The sequence below is a fragment of the Rhipicephalus sanguineus genome, chromosome 2 (assembly GCF_013339695.2).
Source record: "Rhipicephalus sanguineus isolate Rsan-2018 chromosome 2, BIME_Rsan_1.4, whole genome shotgun sequence".
NCBI classification, from domain to species: Eukaryota; Metazoa; Arthropoda; class Arachnida; order Ixodida; family Ixodidae; genus Rhipicephalus; species Rhipicephalus sanguineus.
The window spans coordinates 19324726-19345836 of NC_051177.1; the positions used below are offsets into that span (position 1 = coordinate 19324726).

The following is a 21111-nucleotide window of genomic DNA, read 5'->3' on the forward strand; positions in this document are numbered from 1 at the left end:
ACACCGTTCACTCTTCCAAATGTTTGCGGGAAAGTCCCCCTTCCGTGAGGAAAAGCCAACTTACAGTGAAACCTCGGTGATACGATCACAGCTCATACGAATTTCGGGGTGATACGAATTTTTCGTTGGTCCCGGCCAAGGGCCATTGGCCTGCAGTGTAATGGAGACGGTTGTTGCGAACCGATTTTCACCCAACGACGTTTGATACGAACGTACGCTACCGCCCAGGTACGAAGAGGTGCTGTCCGCGCTGTTGTGGAAGACGCGCGAAGCACGTGCGAGCGCGCGAACGCAAGCGTGGGCATGCGTGCCGTACCTCCAAATCGTCAGAATCTAAGTGTAAGCAAAACACTTTTCTTACGGTCAGAATAAACCTTCAGAGACGTGTCACGGCCTCCGAGATTGTGTGCACAAATCTTTGAGGCTCTGACATGCCTCCGTGTGCCTTCACGTTTAGATCACAGATGACATTAGCGCCGCGCTTTTTTTCTAAGGCGTTGACGCGGACTGCTGTCGTTGTACTGCGTTTACAATGCCTGCCTCTTGCATCAGACATCCTAAGAAAGGTGTACGAGGACCGAAAGAAGGCGAGGACGGTCTTGGCGAAGGAGTCAGGCCTCACAGCGTCAATATGCGCGACCGTTGAGGTCGCACTTGTGCGGGCACGGCCGTAAATCTCCCAAAAAACATCCCCAACACCTCCGCGATAACAAAATCATAACACAGGACCGTGGTTCTGTAATTTTGTGGCCTTGATCCATCGCGTGAAAGCAATTCTTTCGTTACTTCCGCTGCAGTACTCCGGTGTCAAGCAAAAAAGCATACTAAAATTTGGAAGGGGCTACTGCTGTTTCGGGTCACAACGCGCTTGGTTCATTAATACTCGCGTACGGGCTGTGCATTTACGAGTGCTGGTATGATTTCCGACATATAAAAACTTAACTGACAATCATTCAGGCTTCTTCCTGACGTTGCTGCGGCCCTGTAAAAAAATAAATGAAAATGTACGCCAGCTTTCTTTTGTCGCATGCTATTTTTCCATGCCTTCTGGTGATACGAATTCCGGATGATACGAATATTTTTGGTGGTCCCGTGAGATTCGTATCACAGAGGTTTCACTGTATTGGGGCATATCGCACTACTCGATGTTTGATATATCAAGTGTTCCGGCTATTTTCGTTGGATATAGCCGTAACTTTTCCTATGCATAGACGTTAAAGCATTGTCGTGTTCTGAAATAGTTCGATATAAAGGATAATTCAATTTACCCGAGTTCGATATAGTCAGGTTTGACTGTAGTAATTTACACAGTTGATGCAGAGAGGTTAGATCGGTCTTGGAACTGATTCTTAGGACTTGCTTTAATGGCTCAATGCGTTTATACAAAATTGTCAAAACCGTTCAGGGTCCCTTTAAAGGGGCCCTGAAACACCTTTCTTAGTTATATTGGAATAGTCTCACTATTGACGTATGACTCTTCACGAGTCATATGCCGCAAAAATTTTTCGAATCCGTCAAGTCTAAGTGGTGTTACCAAATTATAGAGATCACGTTCCGCAGCTTTCTCCCTCAACTCAACGCCGCGAGCGCACGGAAAGCTAGGCAGCGAGTCGAGGGAGGGAGCGCTGAGGAGCGAGGCTCCGCCCAAGAGCACCAGCGGAATTTTTTTCTTCATTTTTTTCTCTCTGACGTCTGGGCGCAACCACATGGTCTGTGCCGCCACTTCCGGTCGGCTTGCGCCGTTCTCGTCGAGCGGAGCCGATCGCACTGTGTATCGCGCGTGCTTGAAAACTGCGCGTCGGTTTGGTAATGTTGGGTGTGCACCTCGAACGCCGTAGTGTTTTCATCGCTCTGCCAACCATGGAAGCAAACCTGTGCGCTCGTTTGGAACGAATGACAGCTGAGATCGGTTTCGGCCCATACTCCGATACACTGCCTCGTAAGACGGCACTGGCAGACGACCCCGAAGCGCCGCCATTACCGGACGGCAGCATTGTTATCGGAGACATGCTGCGCCCCTGCCTCGGTCGGTTGTGAGAACGTGCCGACGATGCAGTTCCCAGCTGACGAGGCAACACTCGAACGGCTGCCACTCTCAACGGCAACCGGCGATGGTCAAAAGCACAGAAATATTCACGTTTTCGGCACTGCGCATGGCGAAGAAAACGGAACCACGCAACTACGAGCAGACGAGCTGTCGGTGAGACCGGAAGTGCTAATATTAATGTTTGTTCGGTGTTTTTAACGCGATAACAGAATATAAACCTACATATTATCGAATTATTGAACTCAAAATTAACAACGAAAGTAATAATGAGGGTGTTATCGTGATTATAACATCAGCCAATGGTGGAACTGCCGACAATCGCGTCATATTTTGCGGACTAATACATCATTTGTCGAGAGAAGAGGGAGTAATTTTCAGCCGACTTTGAGAATTTATTGTAAATTCCAGGCCGCGCGCATCGCTATAATATTTGGCTCGCGTGTTCTCGGGAGCCTCGACTACCGATCGGCAGCGCTTTTTGAGCATGCTCGAAAAGTGTTGCAGGGCCCCTTTAAGGCGCAGAAAACCACCATTTATTCCACTGGATCCGAAGAAACATCCTCAAGTAGCTGACAGCCAAGACCACAGCCGTTTCATTGTTATAACAAAATTCGATATATTTTTATGAATGCTCTCGCGCTCAGTTTCTCGTACTCACAAATTAAATATGTACATATAGGTCTCGCAGAATTGCATGACCTGTTGTGTAAAGACGCACAAGCAAAAATATTGGAAAAAGAGTGCGTGTTATACACCGGAAAATACGGTATACAGGGTGACAGAAAAATACTGCAACACACTTTCAATCTTATTTCATTTGATATTGTTTGCAATTTCCGTCATCAATATCATTCAATTTGCACTCGTTTTGTTTTATATAGAACTGTGTATTTTTCTTGTCTTGGTGCCATTTTTAGGAAAAATGGTCTCGGAACAATTACGCCACATAATCGTCGCACATCACAAGCAGGGAATGACGATTCGTAACATTGTGAAGATGCTGAAATTGCACAGTGTTCAAGTGCATCGCGTCCTCAAACGGTTTCAAGAGAAAGGGGCATCAAAGACTGGCAGTGAATGCCTTGAATGGAAACTCGTAAACACCTATTATAACGTTAACACTTCGAACTTTTTAACTCACTCATCAGGTTATGAAACAAGGCAAAGGCATAGTCTAACCACTGTTCGCTTGAACACAATGGCATAACTGTTTTAAATATTTTTTTTTCCTAGGACAATAACATACTGGAATAATCTTAATACCAAAATTGTTATCCAGAAGTCCTTAAGAATGTTTAAAAAATATCTGAAATTGTTATGAATTTGTGTTTGTATATTTCCATGTGTTCACCAGCAGTGTTCATAGAATTCTTTACAAATCTGAAGAATGCTTCTATGTGCTTTAATGCACGTACGTTTTCATGTATAACCACCCTGCCAAGATATGGTACCAAATCACAGTGCCTATAAACAAACAGACACAAACAAACAAACAAACAAACCAAGGAGCTGAAATTGGTTGTCACTAAGAAGATCAGGAGAAATCCACTGCAAAGCATGAGGAAACTCGCCAGAGAACACGGAGTTAGCAACCCGAGAATGCAGTTACTCATAAAAGAAGATCTGAAGCTCACGGTGCACAAACACGCAAAAGGCCAAATGCTTACAGAAAATATGAAGGCATCCAGGCTAGGAAATGCCGCCGGATGAAGCAGCTGAGCCGCAGTGAAGCCCTCAACAGGATTCTCTTCACAGATGAGATTTTCACCGGTGAACGGGTTTGGAATTCGCAGAATAACGGAGAACTCTTGCCTAAGGGTTCTTCGCAAATTGTGAAGGTGGAGAAAACCAATTTCCTCTAAAGAATCATGGTCCAGGCCAGAATTTCAGGACTTGGAAAAACGAAGCTTGTCTTTGTGCCGAAAAGGGCAAAACTCAATGCCAAGGTCTACCGCGAGCTGATTTCGTGGGCGCCGTCATTCTGTGGGCTAAAGGACATGCAAAAAACAATGACTGGTGGCTACAGCAGGACTGGGCCCGTGCCCATGGAGCGAAGACGACTCTTGAGTGGTGTCAGGCGAACGTTCCCGGCTTCTGGGGGAAGGATACTCGGCCGTCGAATTCGTCCGATCTCAACCCTATGAACTTTTCTGTTTGGGGGATACTGGAGCAAAAGGCATACTCTTTCAAGCACAAGTCAACCGAGTTACTTAACCATTTGAGACGCCACCTATGAAGAACTATCTGTAAATGCGTCAAATCGATACAATGTTATCTTAAGGCACTCGATATTACATTGCAACAAAAATAATGTTGTAATATGTTAATTTATGCGTGTTACAGTAATCAATTGTAATTACATTGTAATTAAATATCCACTTATTCTGAAGCCATTCATGCTCTGTTTTTGCATAAATAAAATGAAATCTCAGGCTAGAAATATAATGCAATTTCGTTTTCGGTTATGTCCATGCTGAGCAAAGAAAAATTCTACTTTTGACATGGGTCGTGGGAAGCGGCACGTCGCACGACCTGTCGATAATGGTAGTGCCTTCAATTAATTAATATCTGGGGTTTAACGTCCCAAAATCAGGATATGATTACGAGAGACGCCATAGTAGAGGGCTCCGGGAATTTCGACCACCTGGGGTTCTTTAACGTGCACCTAAATCTAAGTACACGGGCCTCAAACATTTTCGCCTCCATCGAAAATGCAGCCACCGCGGCCGGGATTCGATCCCGCGACCTTCGGGTCAGCAGTCAAGTGCCATAACCACTAGACCACCGTGGCGGGGCTGGTAGTGCCTTCAGCAATGTGATCATATGCAACAGTACGCTGCAAAATGAAGTCAAATGGAGACAAATTTATTATGCAGGAGGTTCAATTCATCCAAAGCTCAATGTATCTTGCTCTTTCTTAGCCCCTAGTCGATAGAAATAGCAAAAACAAGCAGTGTACACAATTGTGCACATAGCGCCTCGAAGGGTTAAGCGTGCTCTGGAAAAGGCATAAGCAGAATTGACTCCAGAAGACATGACGTCCATGTTGAGGAACTTCCAAAAGAGCGTTCAAGCCTGTATAAAAGCACAAGGTGGGTATTTCGAAACAGAAATTTGAGTTCTTTAATAGAACTGACCGGCATTACGAATAAAACAAAGTGAGCCTTACTTCATTCATCCATTAAAGAGTTATAGTCGTTTATTTGCATTACAGTATTTTTCGGTCACCCTGTATATTATTGCAGAGGCTCTAACCGAACTTGGCGGGTATTTTCCCAGTTTATTTCGAATGCATCCATCTATAGACAGATGCTTTTATTTGTAGCACACCTGCCAACCTAGGGCGCGACTCACACGTGATCTTTTATCAAGAACTACCCGTGAAACAGTTTGCGGGGAAATCATGCCCCCCCCCCCCCCCGACGCATGACGCATGAACACTCGTGCGTTAACATGTGTGAATAGACTTGAGTATAAAGGTACGCCAATATAAGACTGATAGTAATGCTCGAGATGAGTAGATAGGACAATAGGTCGGCAATATAAGGAGGAGCTCACTCAGACTTACTCAAGAAATATATTTTGTGCTTTGGTCTCACTCAGACTAAGACTCATGAATATATTCCTGAACCGGACTCACTCGGGCTCAGACTCACTAATACCTGTGATACACGGGCATGTTTGAAAGGCCATTGAGTCGATGGCCACCGAAACGCTACAACTCCATCAAACTCGATGGAGTTCTCACGTTGCCACACGATGCTTTTCAACGACCATTGAGTGATTCAGGTGTTTCTCGCAAAAATTTTGTGGCGCTGCTAATCTTATTTTCGTTTTCATGTCGTCGTAAGCGAACTAAAACAAATCCACTTAAAAGCACACATTTGTGCGTTTTGTTCTAAAATATCAAGAAAATTGTTTATACATAATCATAAGTGCATTAGTAGTTATAAGCAGAGTTGGTTATAAGTTTGTTCAACAGCGAAACTGTGGCTACGTTACAACCGCTTTACCCGATACACAACTTGTGACAAAGTGATAACTCGAAAACTTCCAAGCAAACTAAACACGACGAAATGAAATATAAAAAAAAGCAGAGCGCACGAACGCAGAGAGCAAACAAAAAAAAAAAAATCCAGCGACCAATATGGCGGCGGGGACACAAATGTTGCTGGTAGGGGAGGAGGGTAGGGTGGACTTGCTGGCGATAACGAGCACGGCGAGTGTTATCGCGAGCATGCGCAATTCCTACATTCCAAATGACACACATACTTTAGTAAATAAGTTATAACGCCCATGTACACTACCTTTAATGCATACTCGTTAAAATTTTCCTTTTCTAATCATGAGTACGAGCACACTGGAAACGAGAGGGCACGGTGACGCTGTTTCTGCTTCCGCCGCTCGATGGCCGTCGAAATTTCAATGGAGTTGTGAAGTGCTCCGTCGACTCGATGGGCCACTGACTCAATAGCCTTCGAAACTGCCCGTGTGGCAGCGCGTGCATCCCCGTTGAGTCAATGGACCATCGGTTCAATGGCCTTCGAAATGCCTGTGTGACACGGGTATAAAACTTTCTTAAGCCGGACTCACTCGGACTCAAACTCACCAAAATATTACTCACCTGAACTCACTCAGACACAGATTCGCGGTCCGGTCTGAGCGAGTTGACTCATGAGCGAGTTTGCCGACCTATGCATGCGCCCACTCAGTTCGGCCTTACAATGAAAGTTTGTGTAATTATAAGCTGCTGGTGAAGCAAGTCGATTTTGCAGCCCACAAACAGGGAGCAAAGCGTCGGGGTGTTGTCTTTGCTTAAGTTATTACCCGTCATTGTGAACACACACTGCGACTTTCCAAAAAGCACCGGCGTGTTTGGCTGGCGTGGATTAACAGAAATGACTTGAAGAACCTTGATAATATTCGAGTCTCCAAACGTAACTACATTATGGATAAGTGCTATCCAAGCACTTACCTGTAAACAGAGACAGCTTACCGCGATTACCTACAAACTTCGCCACAACCACAGCATGCACAGACAGCGTGTAAAGGAGGCTGTTGAAATCCTGACAACAATTGTGGGGGTTTGGGGGTTGCATTGAAACTGGGAAGTGGATGTTAAATTTCATTCACTGGCAGTTTGAAGTATAGCGCAACTAAGTCCCCTAGGTTAACATTCCGATCAGTTCGAGTGGATTGGGGTCAGGTAAACTCTCCGTTCTTTTTAACCGCTGGTTAATTCCCTAAAACAGTCTCCATCATTTTCAGGGGCTCCACTGTACGTTAGCGTACAACAGCAGAAGTAAAATACTAGGTTGGCAAAAACATAAGAGACAGAAAAAGTGACAGGCATTACCGGTACATACCACGTGAAGTCTCTACCTCGCACTAGCACAATTTTTTTCCCCAGCTGTTTCCATGTATGCTGATCAAAGAGCCTTAGCATCATCACCGTTTAGAACACTTGGGAAGTCTCGATTTCGCGTTGCATGAACTACTTTGGTGGCCTGGGCTGCATCTCCTGCAAACTTGCCTAGCACTACACAACGACTCGTTTTCGATGGGAGTTGCTTCGCTTCACTCATCCACTCGTAAAATATTGTGGGTCTCGAGGGACTTTTGGCTTTCACTTGTTCTTGGGCCACGTAATTTGTAGTGAAAACAAAGGAATTGCCCCTGTAGGTCGTGGCGGGCGACAAGCCGGAGTCTGCGGTGGCATCTCTGCTGATGGAAATCTGGTACGGGTTGACATGTCACACATCTTGATACTATATAGTCTCATATCGAGCGAACAATTGAGGTCTGCCTGGTCCGATGAGCTCGTCGAAGTACAACAAAAAACCAAAGTGCTTGATTTTCAACATTGCGCACAGCAACAGCCAACAACCCCTCAACACCCCACGCTGAATCACGTGAACTGCGGATCGCGGTAGGTACCCAGGAATGGCGGGAGAGGGCGCCAGCGGCGGATGTGATGTCACATGAACACTATGTATACCTCCGATCCTGAGGGCAGTGTGGAACCATGTTAGGTGCAAAAAGCTTTCGGAGAAGGGCGGGGGAGGATCAATACATAGACAAAGAATAAAAAGAAGACAATGGCTTTTGCCTTCGAGTCGTCTTAGGCAAATACATAAGGGAAATGTGGTTTCCAGGACTGTACCAATAACACAGACAGCTTTGAATGATTTTGCTGTAATGTTGCTGCTGAATCAATAACATCGCACCACGCCTCGTATGACCACCTCAGAAAAAATGTTGGTCCCGGGTTCGATCCCCAGACCAGAACGAATTTTTCGGTACCTAAGCTTTCTTTCTGAGAAATCCGTCTGGATTTCTTTGTGGCTTCATACTACGAACAGGTGGTTGTCAATTTCCCTTTCTTAACCCCTCCGCCACTTTGTGGGATTCTGCAGTCCTATGTGCAAGTGAAAGTGCTTGAGCGCTGCCAACAACGCAGCTCATGCAGAGATGGAAAGAGTTGGCAGTCTCCATTGCACAAAAGGTGCATGGAGGGGTGCCGGAGGGTGCTGCACTGCTCCAGCAGGAAATGCAAACTTTGACCAGCTGGGTGTGGTCGCCTGCAGTCACGTGCGCTGTATTTTACGGGGAATCAGCCGACAGCCGATACCTTTGTACACATTTTCATCGCAAAGTTTGCGTTGAAGCCAGACAGCACGAAGTTTGTTTCGCTCGCTGCAGCGGCTGTGTTTCCTAACTCCTGCATTTTGTTTGGATTACACCAGATCTCATGCTAATAGAGTAGAATTGCTAGCCTTCCTTCGTATAACCTTCCAAATTATTGTTATTGCATTCAGTGCTTCGCTCTTGCACCGAAACTAAGACTTGTTCTTTTAGACTTCATGGATTACACTGGTACTCGTAATTGCGCAATGCGTGCATGCATGTGTAATTAAAGGACAATGTGCTGTGTCCTGCGACGGCTGGTAGTGCTTTCCCAATCTTAGTATGCTTTACTGCATGATACCAATTTTTTTTTGACACCGAAACGTCCGTGTTTTCACCTTGACTTGGTCAGTGACAACATTTTCTTCCTCATGACACCAATGTACTGTGATGAAAGTGACTTTAGCATCCCTTATCATCATCAGCCTGTCTACGCCCACTGCAGGGCAAAGGCCTCTCCCATGTTTCGCCAATCAACCCGGTCCTGTGCTTTCTGCTGCCACGTTATAGTCGAACCCGTTTATAACGAACTCGAAAGTGTTGCGAAAAGTGGTCGTTATATCAGTAGTTCGTTGTATATGGACTCGCCCTCAAAAACGTGCGCTTAGCGGCCAAGCCGTTTTTTTTTCTTTGTGCACTTTTATTAATGTTCTAAAAACCCCTTCGGTGACAAGCTAAGCCTTTTTACGTCGTGAAGCGACGCCCGCTGCGTGCTCACGAGTGAATTAACCGCCTTTGCAATGAGCTGACACCGTTTCACCGAAGCGCGGTACCGCGACGTGGAGTCGATCATCCCTGGCTAGTTGCGTGCAGCGCGTCGCCTACTCGGGTCGTGGAGTCACTGCCAGGCCGCTTGCTGTATGCCGTATGCGCGCGTTTGTACGTTCTTCGTGCTTGCTTCACTCCGGACCATGCACTGGTGCGGCGACTAGCCTCTTTGTTCAAACGCGGCGAAAACAAGCATTTTCCAAGCAACGTGCACTCTATGTGTCCGCGATGCTCTTGCGGCCCTGCACGACGATGCGCGGCGCACTTGAGTTGTCATCTAGTCAAACACGCAGTATACGCTCGCTGTCAGTGCATCAACGTTTCTCGGTGCCCGCGCCGCTCAACAACAGCGAGCTACTTTCGTTTCTACAAAGCTATGCGCACTTTAAAGCGGTCTCGCACGACGCGGCGGCGGCGAACTTGCGAACGGCAGCATGACTAAGCATGGCACGCCCGTACTGCCGTCAATCCGCAGTGTACGGCGTACACCACACGCGCAGCCGAGCAGATATTTACAGATGACTGTGATAAGGTTGTCGGCTATGGCATAATGGCACGTTGATCGACGACCGCCACCTCCCCTTCGCTCTTTTCTGATGCTTATCCGCGAAGGCATCGCCGCAATCGCGCGGAAGTCGTAATCACCGATCGACCGGTCTCTGCCGTTACCGAAAAGATGGACGACTTTTTGCGGCACATTGTGGCGTCGACGAGTTTAGGGATGCAGTGAACCTTTTTGCGATGGAAAGTTATCGCGGTTATCACTTCTTGCATTTATGCCTTCTTGCGTTCCAAGGCATTGTTTGGTTCATCGTAGGCGGTCGTAGCTGCAGAGAACGGCGTCAGGAAAGGTTACCGTGCGAAAGCTGACCACAAGGCTTCATGCTGCCTACTATTTTTTTTTCCCTCACTGCCATTCTGCCACTGAAGAAACGCCTGGAAAGTGAGCGACCTCGCTCACAGCGTCCGAAATCTGCGTGCGGTGCTCGTCGATCTGGGTATCTTAGTCGCGAGTAAACTGGAGCGGGGCACGCGCCCCTGTCACGCTTTAGAAGGCATGTTTTAAGGGGGGACGCGGCTTTCGTATCGCGCAAAATGGCAAAAAAATCGATTTTTTGAAAATCACATTTTCAGTTTCTGTAGCCCTTTTTCTATCTGATTCCAAAATATCTTCACTGAAAACCACCTAGAAGTGCTTTAAAAAATTTGTTGCACGTGCTGAGTTGGCGAAAATTATTGTGGAGATCGCAAAAAAACGGTGGTTTTCAAAAAAGTCTTGCTCCGCAACGGCACAACCGGGCGCCGCCATTTTGAGCTCGCCGTAAAGAGCATTTCTTCGTTTTCAAATTCCCCGCCTTAGCTGGCTCCTCCCTTTGAAAACAAGCGCACAAAAAGCAAATCTCTGAAGGTCGTTTCGAGGCCTCCGATTGGCCGCGTCCGCCATGTTGCTCCAGCACGCCTCGTCATTGGTCCGATGCTCGCTCCGAGAGGACAGCCGTCTGCTGCTTACGCGTCGCGATGTTACCTGATGTTACGACTGTCGAAAATCGCGCTACTTAGTGACGCGTTCACTCGTCCTGAGTGCACGGGTCGACGATAATTTAGAATATGATTACCCTGTAGTTTGACAGCCGCAAGCGGAAGCGCAGTCATCAGTGCACGATAGACGATAGCGTGCCGCGCTCGTCGCGAACATCGCAGATGCGCGTCTCGGGTAGAAGTTCAGCTTGTCAGCACTTCGTACTCAGAGACGAATAACTTCGCGCTACTACTCTTTGTACTCGCGATCGAACATGACTTGCTTTGAAACATCGGGCACCGCGGCCACGCACACCGCGACCGAGCTTACTGCTCGGAGTCGTGGCTAGGCCTAACTCCGCTCACGGCGCTGGTTTACGAGACGAATCCGAACTTTGCGGGCAAGGACATCGCGCTAGCGGACAAGCCGCACTGTGCTTCGTCACAAGCAGCAAATCGCATCGTCCGCTGGCTCCTCGAAAGTGCGGATGGACATTTTACGAATCGGCAGTGGACCTCCCGGCCAAGCTCGTCGCGCATTGACCGCTCGGAACAGCGGCTAGCAATTTCGCGCGTCGGCGCCGCAAAATGCGAGACCAAGCACGTTATGTGCGCCGATGTTTCGTCGCCGCGGCTAGGAGCATTGTGCATTGTCACCGAATGCCGCCAGCCAGCATATCGTGCGCCGACTTCCCGGACCCCGCGGCCGAGTACATCGGCTTGAAAGAAAGCGCTGGTGACGCAATTAGGCAAGTTTGGATTCGTGCTTGGTATCGCCGCTAGCTCTGATGAATCTTCGAAAATAACGAATGCCTCGCAAATTACCGTTTCCGCGACCGAGTGGATGATGAAACGCATCACAGGCGGGGTTTGCAAATGAGCGTGGCGTGTGTGAAGCAGGGAGTTGAATTTATATCTGACCAACTCGCGTTATTGAATAAACTGCTCAGATATTTGATCCAGAAATGTTTGCAATAACTGTGCCAATTTTCATCAAAACCTACGAAGGAATAAGAAAGTTGGTACTGAATGCCACGTCCCCCACCTTAATTTTATCAGAAGGTGGAAAGAATGACCTCCGGTACGCATGCATTGTTTGTGATGAAGACAGTGATACTTCCCTCACTCTGAAGAAAGAACATACAGATTTATTCCACTGGCTAAAGAAGACTGTATAAATCATGTCAAAGAGAGGATGGGTGCAGCTCTCCAACACATGTGTCAAGAAGCAAGAAGGATAGACTAGGAGGATGGGGCAGCCTGACTGAAGACCTGATTAAAAGACTGACTAGTTGTTATGGCATGTCTATCCGTGACAACATTGGCCTGACGTAGGACTTGATCAAAAGGCTCACCAGCTATTATGGCCTAGCACTGCGAAGCAACACGGACGTCGAAGATATGAAGAAAGCAGTGATGGCCACCTTTCATAATGTTTCATCGACAGATGCAGAACCTCATCAAGAGCTCTGTCCTTCCGGTGCCCGCAGCTGGTGCAGGCACCGTGCAGCAGAGGCAGAGGGGAAGCCACAACTTCCACACACGTATAACGTGCCCAACAAAGTTGTTGAAGCGTTGCGGCCAGTGTACCAACGCCTGTCTGACCCTCAACTGCAGGCTCGTTGCAGTGGCAACAAGACACAAAATGCCGCTGAAAGCCTTCACTCGGTGATTTGGTCACTAATTTCTAAGCAGCAGCATGCCTCCCACTTCACTGTGGAAGTAGCAGTCCATGAGGCAGTTGCGAGGTACAATGCAGGCAACTTCAAGCTACACCAAGATTTGTGCTGCAATGGGTGTGCAACCTGGGGCCCTTACCCTCCACAGGGCTGCTAAAAAGACGCTCAGCGAGCAAGGAAGTCATCGCACATGCATGAAGTGGAAGGGCAGAGACGCAAAAGGTTGCCTCTACACAAGAACACCAAGGACTACAGTGCTGGTGCCCTTCTAACAAATGTAAACAACTTCGAAAACTTTGATAGGCTTTTTCTCACAAGTGTGTTTTGGGACATTGTGCATTGCTCGTGGAAAGAGTAGCACGGGAATGACTGGACCGATTTTGATTCTGTTTCTTTTTCCTGAATCCCCTGAACACTGCTTGTGGGTATGACATTCTTCAATTTCTTGTTTATGGCCCAGTTATTTTCTAGATAATGATTTGTCCATGACACTGTTTTGACAATGTGTGTCAGCAGCCATGATGATCTCTAAAAAAAAAAGAGAATTACTAAACAATTCTGAGAGTGTCATACCCTGTAGTCTTCTTTTGAGTAAAGATCAACACCATTTGCAGCTTCCTGGCATGTTTTGTTACAGCGCTAGGCTTTCCACAAGCAGACCATATAATTGGACCATGTAGCATGATTGTAACATGAGAACTACTCAAGGTATCATGATGAAACTGCATATTTCTTTATACAAGACACTTATTAGTATGCATGCCAAATTTCATTGCTCTAGGTCAACAAACAAAAAAGTTTTTTTTTCAATGCCACCTCCCCCCCTTAACTTTTTTTTCGCTTCGTATGAGCCATATTTTTACTGCGACCGTGTCCGAAGTGGTCGTTGTAAAAGTATGAGGCTTCGAAAAATGTTCGTATATCTGGACGCAGCTTCAATGGTTAACCATAGGAAATCGTAAGTGCACTCAATATGGTCGTTATAACCGATAGATCGTTATAAGTGGGTTCGACTGTACCTACAAACTTCTTAATCTCATCTACCACACCTAATTTTCTGTCTCCCCCTCACGCGTTTGCCATCTCTTGGAATCCAGTCAGTTACCCTTAATGACCACTGGTTATCCTGCCGACGTGCTACGTGCCCGGCCCATATGCATTTCTTCTTCTTGATTTCAACTATGATATCCTTAACCCCATTTGTTCCCTAACCCACTCTGCTCTCTTCTTGTCTCTTAAGGTTACACCTATCATTTTCCTTTCCATCGCTCGCTGCGTCGTCCTCAATTTAAGTTGAACCCTCTTTGCAAGTCTCCAGGTTTCTGCTCCGTAGGTAAGTGCCGGTAAGATGCAGCTGTTATATACCTTCCTCTTGAGAGGTAGTGGTAGACTACCATTCATGATTTGATAATGCTTGCCGAATGAGCCCCATCCCATCCTTACTTCTTCTAGTTATTTCACTCTCATGGTTCGGCTCCGCGGTTACTACCTGTCCTAAGGAGACGTACTCCTTTACAACTTCCAGTGTCTCGCCACCTATCGCAAAGCGCTGTTCTCTGCCAATGATTGTTCCACATTACTTTAGTTTTATGCATATTAATTTTCAGACCTACTCTTCTACTTTCCGTATCCAGTTCAGTAATCATGAGCTGTAATTCGTCTCCCGCGTTACTCATCAATGCAATGTCATCAGCGAATCGCAGGTTACTGAGATACCTTCCATTAACTCTTATCACTAATTCTTCCCAATCTAGGGCCCTGAAAACCTCCTGTAAACACGCGGTGAATAGCATTGGAGAGATCGTGTCTCCCTGCCGTACGCCCTTCTTTATTGGGATTCTGTCGCTTTCTTTATGCAACCTTTACGCATCCCTTATGCAACAGACCTAAAGGCAGACCGTCTCATTTTTTTTTTCATCACTCCTCAGCCCACACAGTATTGTTGACGCACATATTTTTCGGCATGGACAAACAAAACACATAAATTAACCAAAGTAATGCAATGGAGCGGTTAGGATTGAGCGGCTTTAAAATGCATTGAAGACATACTGGGCCAAAAAAATTAAAAATTTGTTTGAATTGACCAAAAGTTCGAATTATCACCATCTACTGTATATACCAAATATTGATGAGAAAGAATGTACTTTCCCACAATATTGGATTGAGACACAATAGGCAAACAAGAACTCACTTCTGGAAGGTTCTTGACGTAATCTTCAATGGCTTCCAAGGCTTCCTTAAAGCTGGCTGTCTTGCTGGACTTTGAAAACTGCTCCTTGCTGGCTTCATATGGCTTGATTTGGTCTTCCTGGATCCATGCACTGCATTAACATAGTGTGCTCAGCTAGGCTCAACGAACAATGTGGTGTTAAGTGCAACGACGTACTTGTACTTACGGTGGGAGTAAACCGAATCGTTGGTAGGAAAAAAAAAGAAGAATAAAGAGAAAAGAGAAATTCACATTTGCCAATATGCATACAATATTTTTAACAGCCAAACCAAACAGACTATTTACTCCTAAAGTCCCACAAGTATTTCCATCCTTCATCACCAAACACCTACAGTTTCCTTGCTAACATTGTCACTTGATCATGAATTCCTCGCATGAATGTGCAAGCACAGAGGAGAAAAATGCCACAGATAAGCTGCAAGGCACCAAGACAAACTGTGCAACGAAAGAGCTTAGTTAACAAGCTTAAAACTAAAAGTCAACTGGACAAGCAATACAAGACCAACACTCATGCAATTCTTTCATGTATCGCACTGATGCTGTGCCATTCAAACAAAGGAGGCTAAAAAATCTTGCACAAATGTATGCTGCAGAACCTTAGCTTTGGTTACCTACCAAGGAAGCAAATGCTATGCTGTACATAGGAACTGCAGCAAAGATAGGCTGCAATGCCATACCTGCCAATCTGGCGACCTCGAAATTCGGGAGATTCGCTAAGCGGGTGGGGGGCAAGACACGACAGAAAACACTGGTGTACGTATTAATCTACTGCATCTCAGGGCCGCAGTGAATGATTGCCAGTAAAGTTTGTAGACGTCGGTGATCATACTGGTGCTTGTAATGATACGGCACCTGCCCGCATGTGTAGTGTCCTGTGTCCCGTGACTTGCCAATCTTAATGCACTTCTCTGTATGACACCAGTGTACCGTGGCAACAATAACAAGCATTCCGCACATGATCAGAAAATTTTAGAACAGATGTCTTTGTACGGAGGGGTGGTGGAGAAGCACTGGAGGGGTGGTGTTTCCTAGTTGTCTTATCAAGAATGAGGCAATGCAGAAGCATTCATTAATATAATTTACATGATTTGGTGAAACCAATGTGGTGTGGACAATACTTTACACGTGAAAGGCAAAGATGCTATTTCCTCAACCTCTTCCCCTCCAACTTCTGTGGAGGGCCAACTGATGTGGCGGACAAGGGCATGCTCCCTTCGGGTCCGGAGCTCCTGATCTGCCCCATGGACGTCAATGTATAGGAACATCTGAAATTTCAGCTGCTGAAGCTCTTCGCCATCAGATTTCTTCGACTTTCAGGCCCAAAACAACATTAATTAAAGGCCCCACCTATCCTGCGTCTATCATCTCACAGGTTCGAACCAGTGCTTTCGTGAGTCAATCCGTTTCTGGCCCTAGCAAAGTCCAAAAGGCAGCTTTGTGGCATTTCCAGATTGTGATAGGGTGAAGCATATTGAAAATTTGAAGGGGCCACTGTCACGTCGCATTGCAGTGATGTCTTTACGAATAAGCACCAGAAATGCACAGAGGCGTGATGGTGACAAGCGGCAAACATGCCCAACCTTTATCAGAAGCATTATCAGCTAACTGCTCAGTAGTGCACGTGGCCTAGCGCAGCAGCATGCGTAACCGAAACGCGCTGCGATGCCGTTCACGCTGCCTCTTCGTGAGAGGCCGCTAAGTGGCACTGCCTTCATGAATGAGAGCAGCTCGCCATCGCTGTGCCCGTGTGCGGTAGAGTACGGAGTGGACATCACGAACACTTTCATGACAAATGCCTGCATACGGTATAGCAAGCGCCCCGGAAGCGATGGTGTGAGCGTAGTTGGCAATGTGCTGCACACAACTAAGAACGATCGGCTTCATGCGGTAGCAAATGCTGCGTATCGGCGAAGGTTCGGCGATGCAAGTGCGCATCGTTTACGTGTGCACACGTGTAATCTATTCCATGCTTTGCTGGTGTCAGCAGTGCTCATCACAAGACACAAATTTGCAATTGGCAGTTGGCAAGTAGTTAAGTGGAGTTCGCAGCAGGTACCGATTGTATTCACGAGTCTGGGCGCGCACCAAAATGTCTGATAAGTGTACCGGGAGGCATTAAAGCTATTTCGGACCCGGCTGAGGCAATTTTACTGCTTGAGCAAAATAAAAAAGCATAAAAATGAACTCGTTTTTTCAGACTGCCCGATTATTCGATTTCGTGGTCGCTAGGGAGTCCGAAAAATCGGACACTGACTGTATCTCTACTCCGGAAGTTCGAATATTTCGAACGGTCAAATTCCAGTGCAAATCGAAGCGAACAGCAAACAATATTAGAAAAATATTCGAAAGTTCGAATATTCGCACACCCCTACTTAAAACGAAATGTAATCCAGGTTAAGGTTCTTATTAAAGGGCCCCTAAACCACCTCCGATATTTTTTCAAACATTTCAGGTAAACACGCGCATCCTGTGCAGAATGCCGTCCCGATCAACGATGCCCCATGTCGCAGCGCTACAAGCTGCGGGCGCGCCACAAATTCCAAGAAACAATTTCTTCTCCTCTCCGGGCCCTTCCAGTCTGCCTAGTGATGCGTGTGACGTCAGCGTGTTGAATCTGTGATGCGGTATGCAGGCGATGCTGCAATTGGTCGAACAAGAACCTACGACTTTCGGTAGTCTGCAAGCAGCTGCCCACACTCCTTGCTGTTCCTTCGTCGTGTTGCCAGCGTGTGCGCGCTTGCGAATCGGCAACTGCGGCCCGTAACGCAACTGCCAAATTGTTAGTGTACCAGCACAGTCACGTTGTAGTGGTCTGATAATGCTGCGCGGCTGCAAAAGCGCCGACTGGAAAAACGAAAAGATGTGACACAGTCGTACAGATCCATCATTGTGGGCGATCTTTTGAAGGCATGAGCGCAACACAGGGTCTATACTGGCACAATTCATATGAGCACGGGCCGGCATGACAACAAGAGCGGTTAGCCGAGAAGCATGAAGTTCACGGAGTCGCGGCAATCGGAAGTGCCCGCTGTTTCGAAGAGCGCATCAGCGAGGACTGGGAGTAGCACTCGGCGAGGAGGGCAAAGCGGCTTTCGGAGAGGAAACCAGCAGACGAGCAGAGGGTAGCGAAGGAAAGAGTGAAACTAGCGATCGCAGCGTTTCGATCATCAAACGCGTGTAACTCCGCTACGACGGCACCGTTTTGAAAAATTCTCACGGCTACATGTTCGTTGTAGACCCACGCACAACTGTCATACCACAACTAAATTTCGACCTCTGGGTGGTTTAGGGGGCCTGTAAAGGTTAACTTTTTGACGCGCAGCACGACAGATGAAGCAATTTGTGCAACTACAATCTTGTTCCCAGATTCCCACTTGACTCCAGATGCCTCCTGTTGGCCGTGTTTACAAGCGCTCGACTATTCTTTCTTTTTCAATTCCTCCACGTTGCTTTGGTGAAGTGGTGCCACGGAAGCAAGGTCGAAATTTCGCACACGATATTTATCTACCAGCCATGGAAGCAAATTTTGCCGTTTTGTCAGCAGAGAATAATAAGAATAAAAAACTGCACTGGACTTGAGGACAAACATCGACAACAATTGCGAATGCTATTTTGTATACCCATGTAGACCAGGAACGCAAGACTGCAATGACATTGAGTATGAATGCTATTTACTGCAAGTGACATTACATGTGCCGTGTAACAGGGGTATTACACGCAGGAAATACGAAACGAAACTTATCTCACAGCCCTCATACCCACTGCCTGTAATACCCGGCTCTGTTAAATCCTTCTGGTTCTATCACGACAACAAGCAATTGTATTTTCCCACCGTTTTGACACTGGACAAATTCATTTTTAAAGGAGCACCAATACATAAATTTTAGTCTGGTGTTTTTTGCTGCAATATGTTGCTGGGGGCTTGTTCGTCATAATATGGTACTGCGCCGTGGTCTCGTGCCCTCTCTTGTCCCATCTTCTAGCACTGTTTTTCACTCGTAATGGTACACCCCTTGCTGCAACGCGCAACACATAAAATGTTTGGGAGAGATACAAGAATGATAAGCCGCTGCCTGCAACCAATGCCGAGCGTGTGCAATATGGTAAGCAAATCTGTGAGGACACATAATTCATGCACTTCTGTGTTGCCTACATCGGCTGGTCGTGTTCTTTCATCTGCTGCACGATTTCATCAGTGTCATCGTTGACTGCTACTGACTATTTACTTGATGCTGGTATCACCAAGAAGAAAACTTTCCACACGTTTGCTGTGCATTCACGAGCTGCCACTGAATCTTAGTCTGCTGGTGCAAGCGTGCCAAAAGGGCAAAACTGACTGACATCATAGCCAGCTGTACCAGCACGGGGCTCAGCTGCAATGGTGCTTGCTGTCGGGGAAGTTGGCGGTCACCATCAGGTCTCCTAATGAGACATCAATGTTGCGAAGTGTGACACATAGTGCTCAATTTCACATGTGAACTTCAATATTCATATAAACTACCTTCCAGGCTATATTCGCTGTAAAGATTTGGTAGATGATATCGCATAGTCTCGGAATTCAATCCCAAAGGCTATCTCAGCAGCAAAATTTTGTATCAGTGCAGCTTTAAGCAGATGACTCCGGGCTCTCAATGTTTTTTCCAAACTGATCTCGAGGCACCAGGTACCACACGATGTTCCATGCCAGCTGCTTGAACACTTTCAGACAAGCACAAGTGGAAAGGTGTCGCACTCTTTTGCAAGAATTCCGGTGAGTCGAACAGAGTAAACAATTTTGTCACTGAGAGAAAACTGTCTGCAAATCATTTGTGCGGATGAGATTGAAATAATGAGCTTTGCCACAGGAGACACCTGTTTTCATTGCCTCACTATGCTGCCTGCCGGCACACAAGCCAAGCTGTTTACAGATACGGAAGTCAGACAGCATTGGCTCTCCAACACGATATGGAGTTCAATATGGAAATTTCAGTAGTAAGTGAGCATCTATCCTGTCCACAACATTTTTTCCTGTAATGTGTTTTGTTTCGCTCAACGATTTCACAATAGAAATGTTCAAGAGGATAAAATGGAATGAGATTTCACAAGATGCAGTGAACCGAACCGGAGATCATTGGGGGAGGCCATCCTGCAGTGGACCTAAACAGGCTGAAAATTATGAATGACGATTTTAAAACTGCCTAATCAGAACATCAGTAAAATATTTAAAATGTCGTCACTTGGGAGCCTTCTTCAAATTGTGAGTGTAGATCAAGTCTCAGAAGCTAGCGGTTTGTCATTATACGACTTTTTTTTTTAAATGCAGATACTGCATTTTAAATGATTAGAACGTAAATGGCTGTACGTGTAACCAATTTGGCTTTTCGCAAAATCATGCACTAATGTGAAATTACACATTTAGCAGCAAAACACTATCGGATAATTTTTTTTCTGTGTGTTTCGATCGCTTAGCGCTCGAGAAGCGCTGTAGCTAGTGCGTGTTTATGGGCGGAAACGCCAGAATGGGGGCAACAAAAACTCACTAGTTGTTGGTTCCGAAAAAGAAGATGCAATGCATTGGCTTCTTTAGTGCCGGCCTCTTCACCTCTTTGGTCGGGTTGGCCACCTGTAAACGAGAGACGCATCGAGTAATGAGAAAGTGGCGGATGGGTGCACGCATGGCGCTCGCCGGCGCGCATACTAAATCTCCCGCCACTCAAAACCGAAAGTCAGCTACAACGCCAACACAAGCGCCAATGGCCGCCGCACAGGCGCACGAATCACGCCAAAGAGCGCGCGACAACGCCGCCTGCGCGAAATCCTGCACAACTAAAAATTATCGCAACTAAACTAACCTCCCGCCGCCGACTATGCGGCTCGTTTTGGCGGAATTCGCTAGGCCTAAAGAGCATAAACAGCAACACGGCGCGGTTTTCAGCGGCGAGCAACACGCCCGATGACCATTGCCAAATGCGCATTACAACAGCGAAAGTTCATACACGAACACACACATCGAATCAACTGTTCCAGAGTTCACGTGGAGCTGTTTGACAGGGCGCACAACACGCCGATTTTGAATTTGAATGATCGTTGAAGAGCCGCTGCAAACAAAGCCGCACTTACCTTTCCTGGCCACGGGGAGAAGCCTTTCATTTTAGCCCTGCAATGTGCAAAGATCACATCCGCACAGTGTAAGGTATCATAAA

The 21111-nt window shown here is 46.6% G+C and overlaps 1 protein-coding gene across 1 annotated transcript in view; it reads right to left on the minus strand.

Annotated features, from left to right (window-relative positions):
• The window catches only part of LOC119381077 (putative oxidoreductase GLYR1 homolog), a 42388-nt gene that overhangs the window by 21122 nt on the left and 155 nt on the right, over nt 1–21111 (minus strand). Inside the window, exons 2-4 of the mRNA XM_037649064.2 lie at nt 21029–21065; nt 20449–20531; nt 14891–15020 (exon numbers count right to left, since the gene is read on the minus strand). Of these exons, the coding sequence (XP_037504992.1) occupies nt 14891–15020; nt 20449–20531; nt 21029–21065 (250 nt within the window). The remainder of the gene's footprint in view (nt 1–14890; nt 15021–20448; nt 20532–21028; nt 21066–21111) is intronic.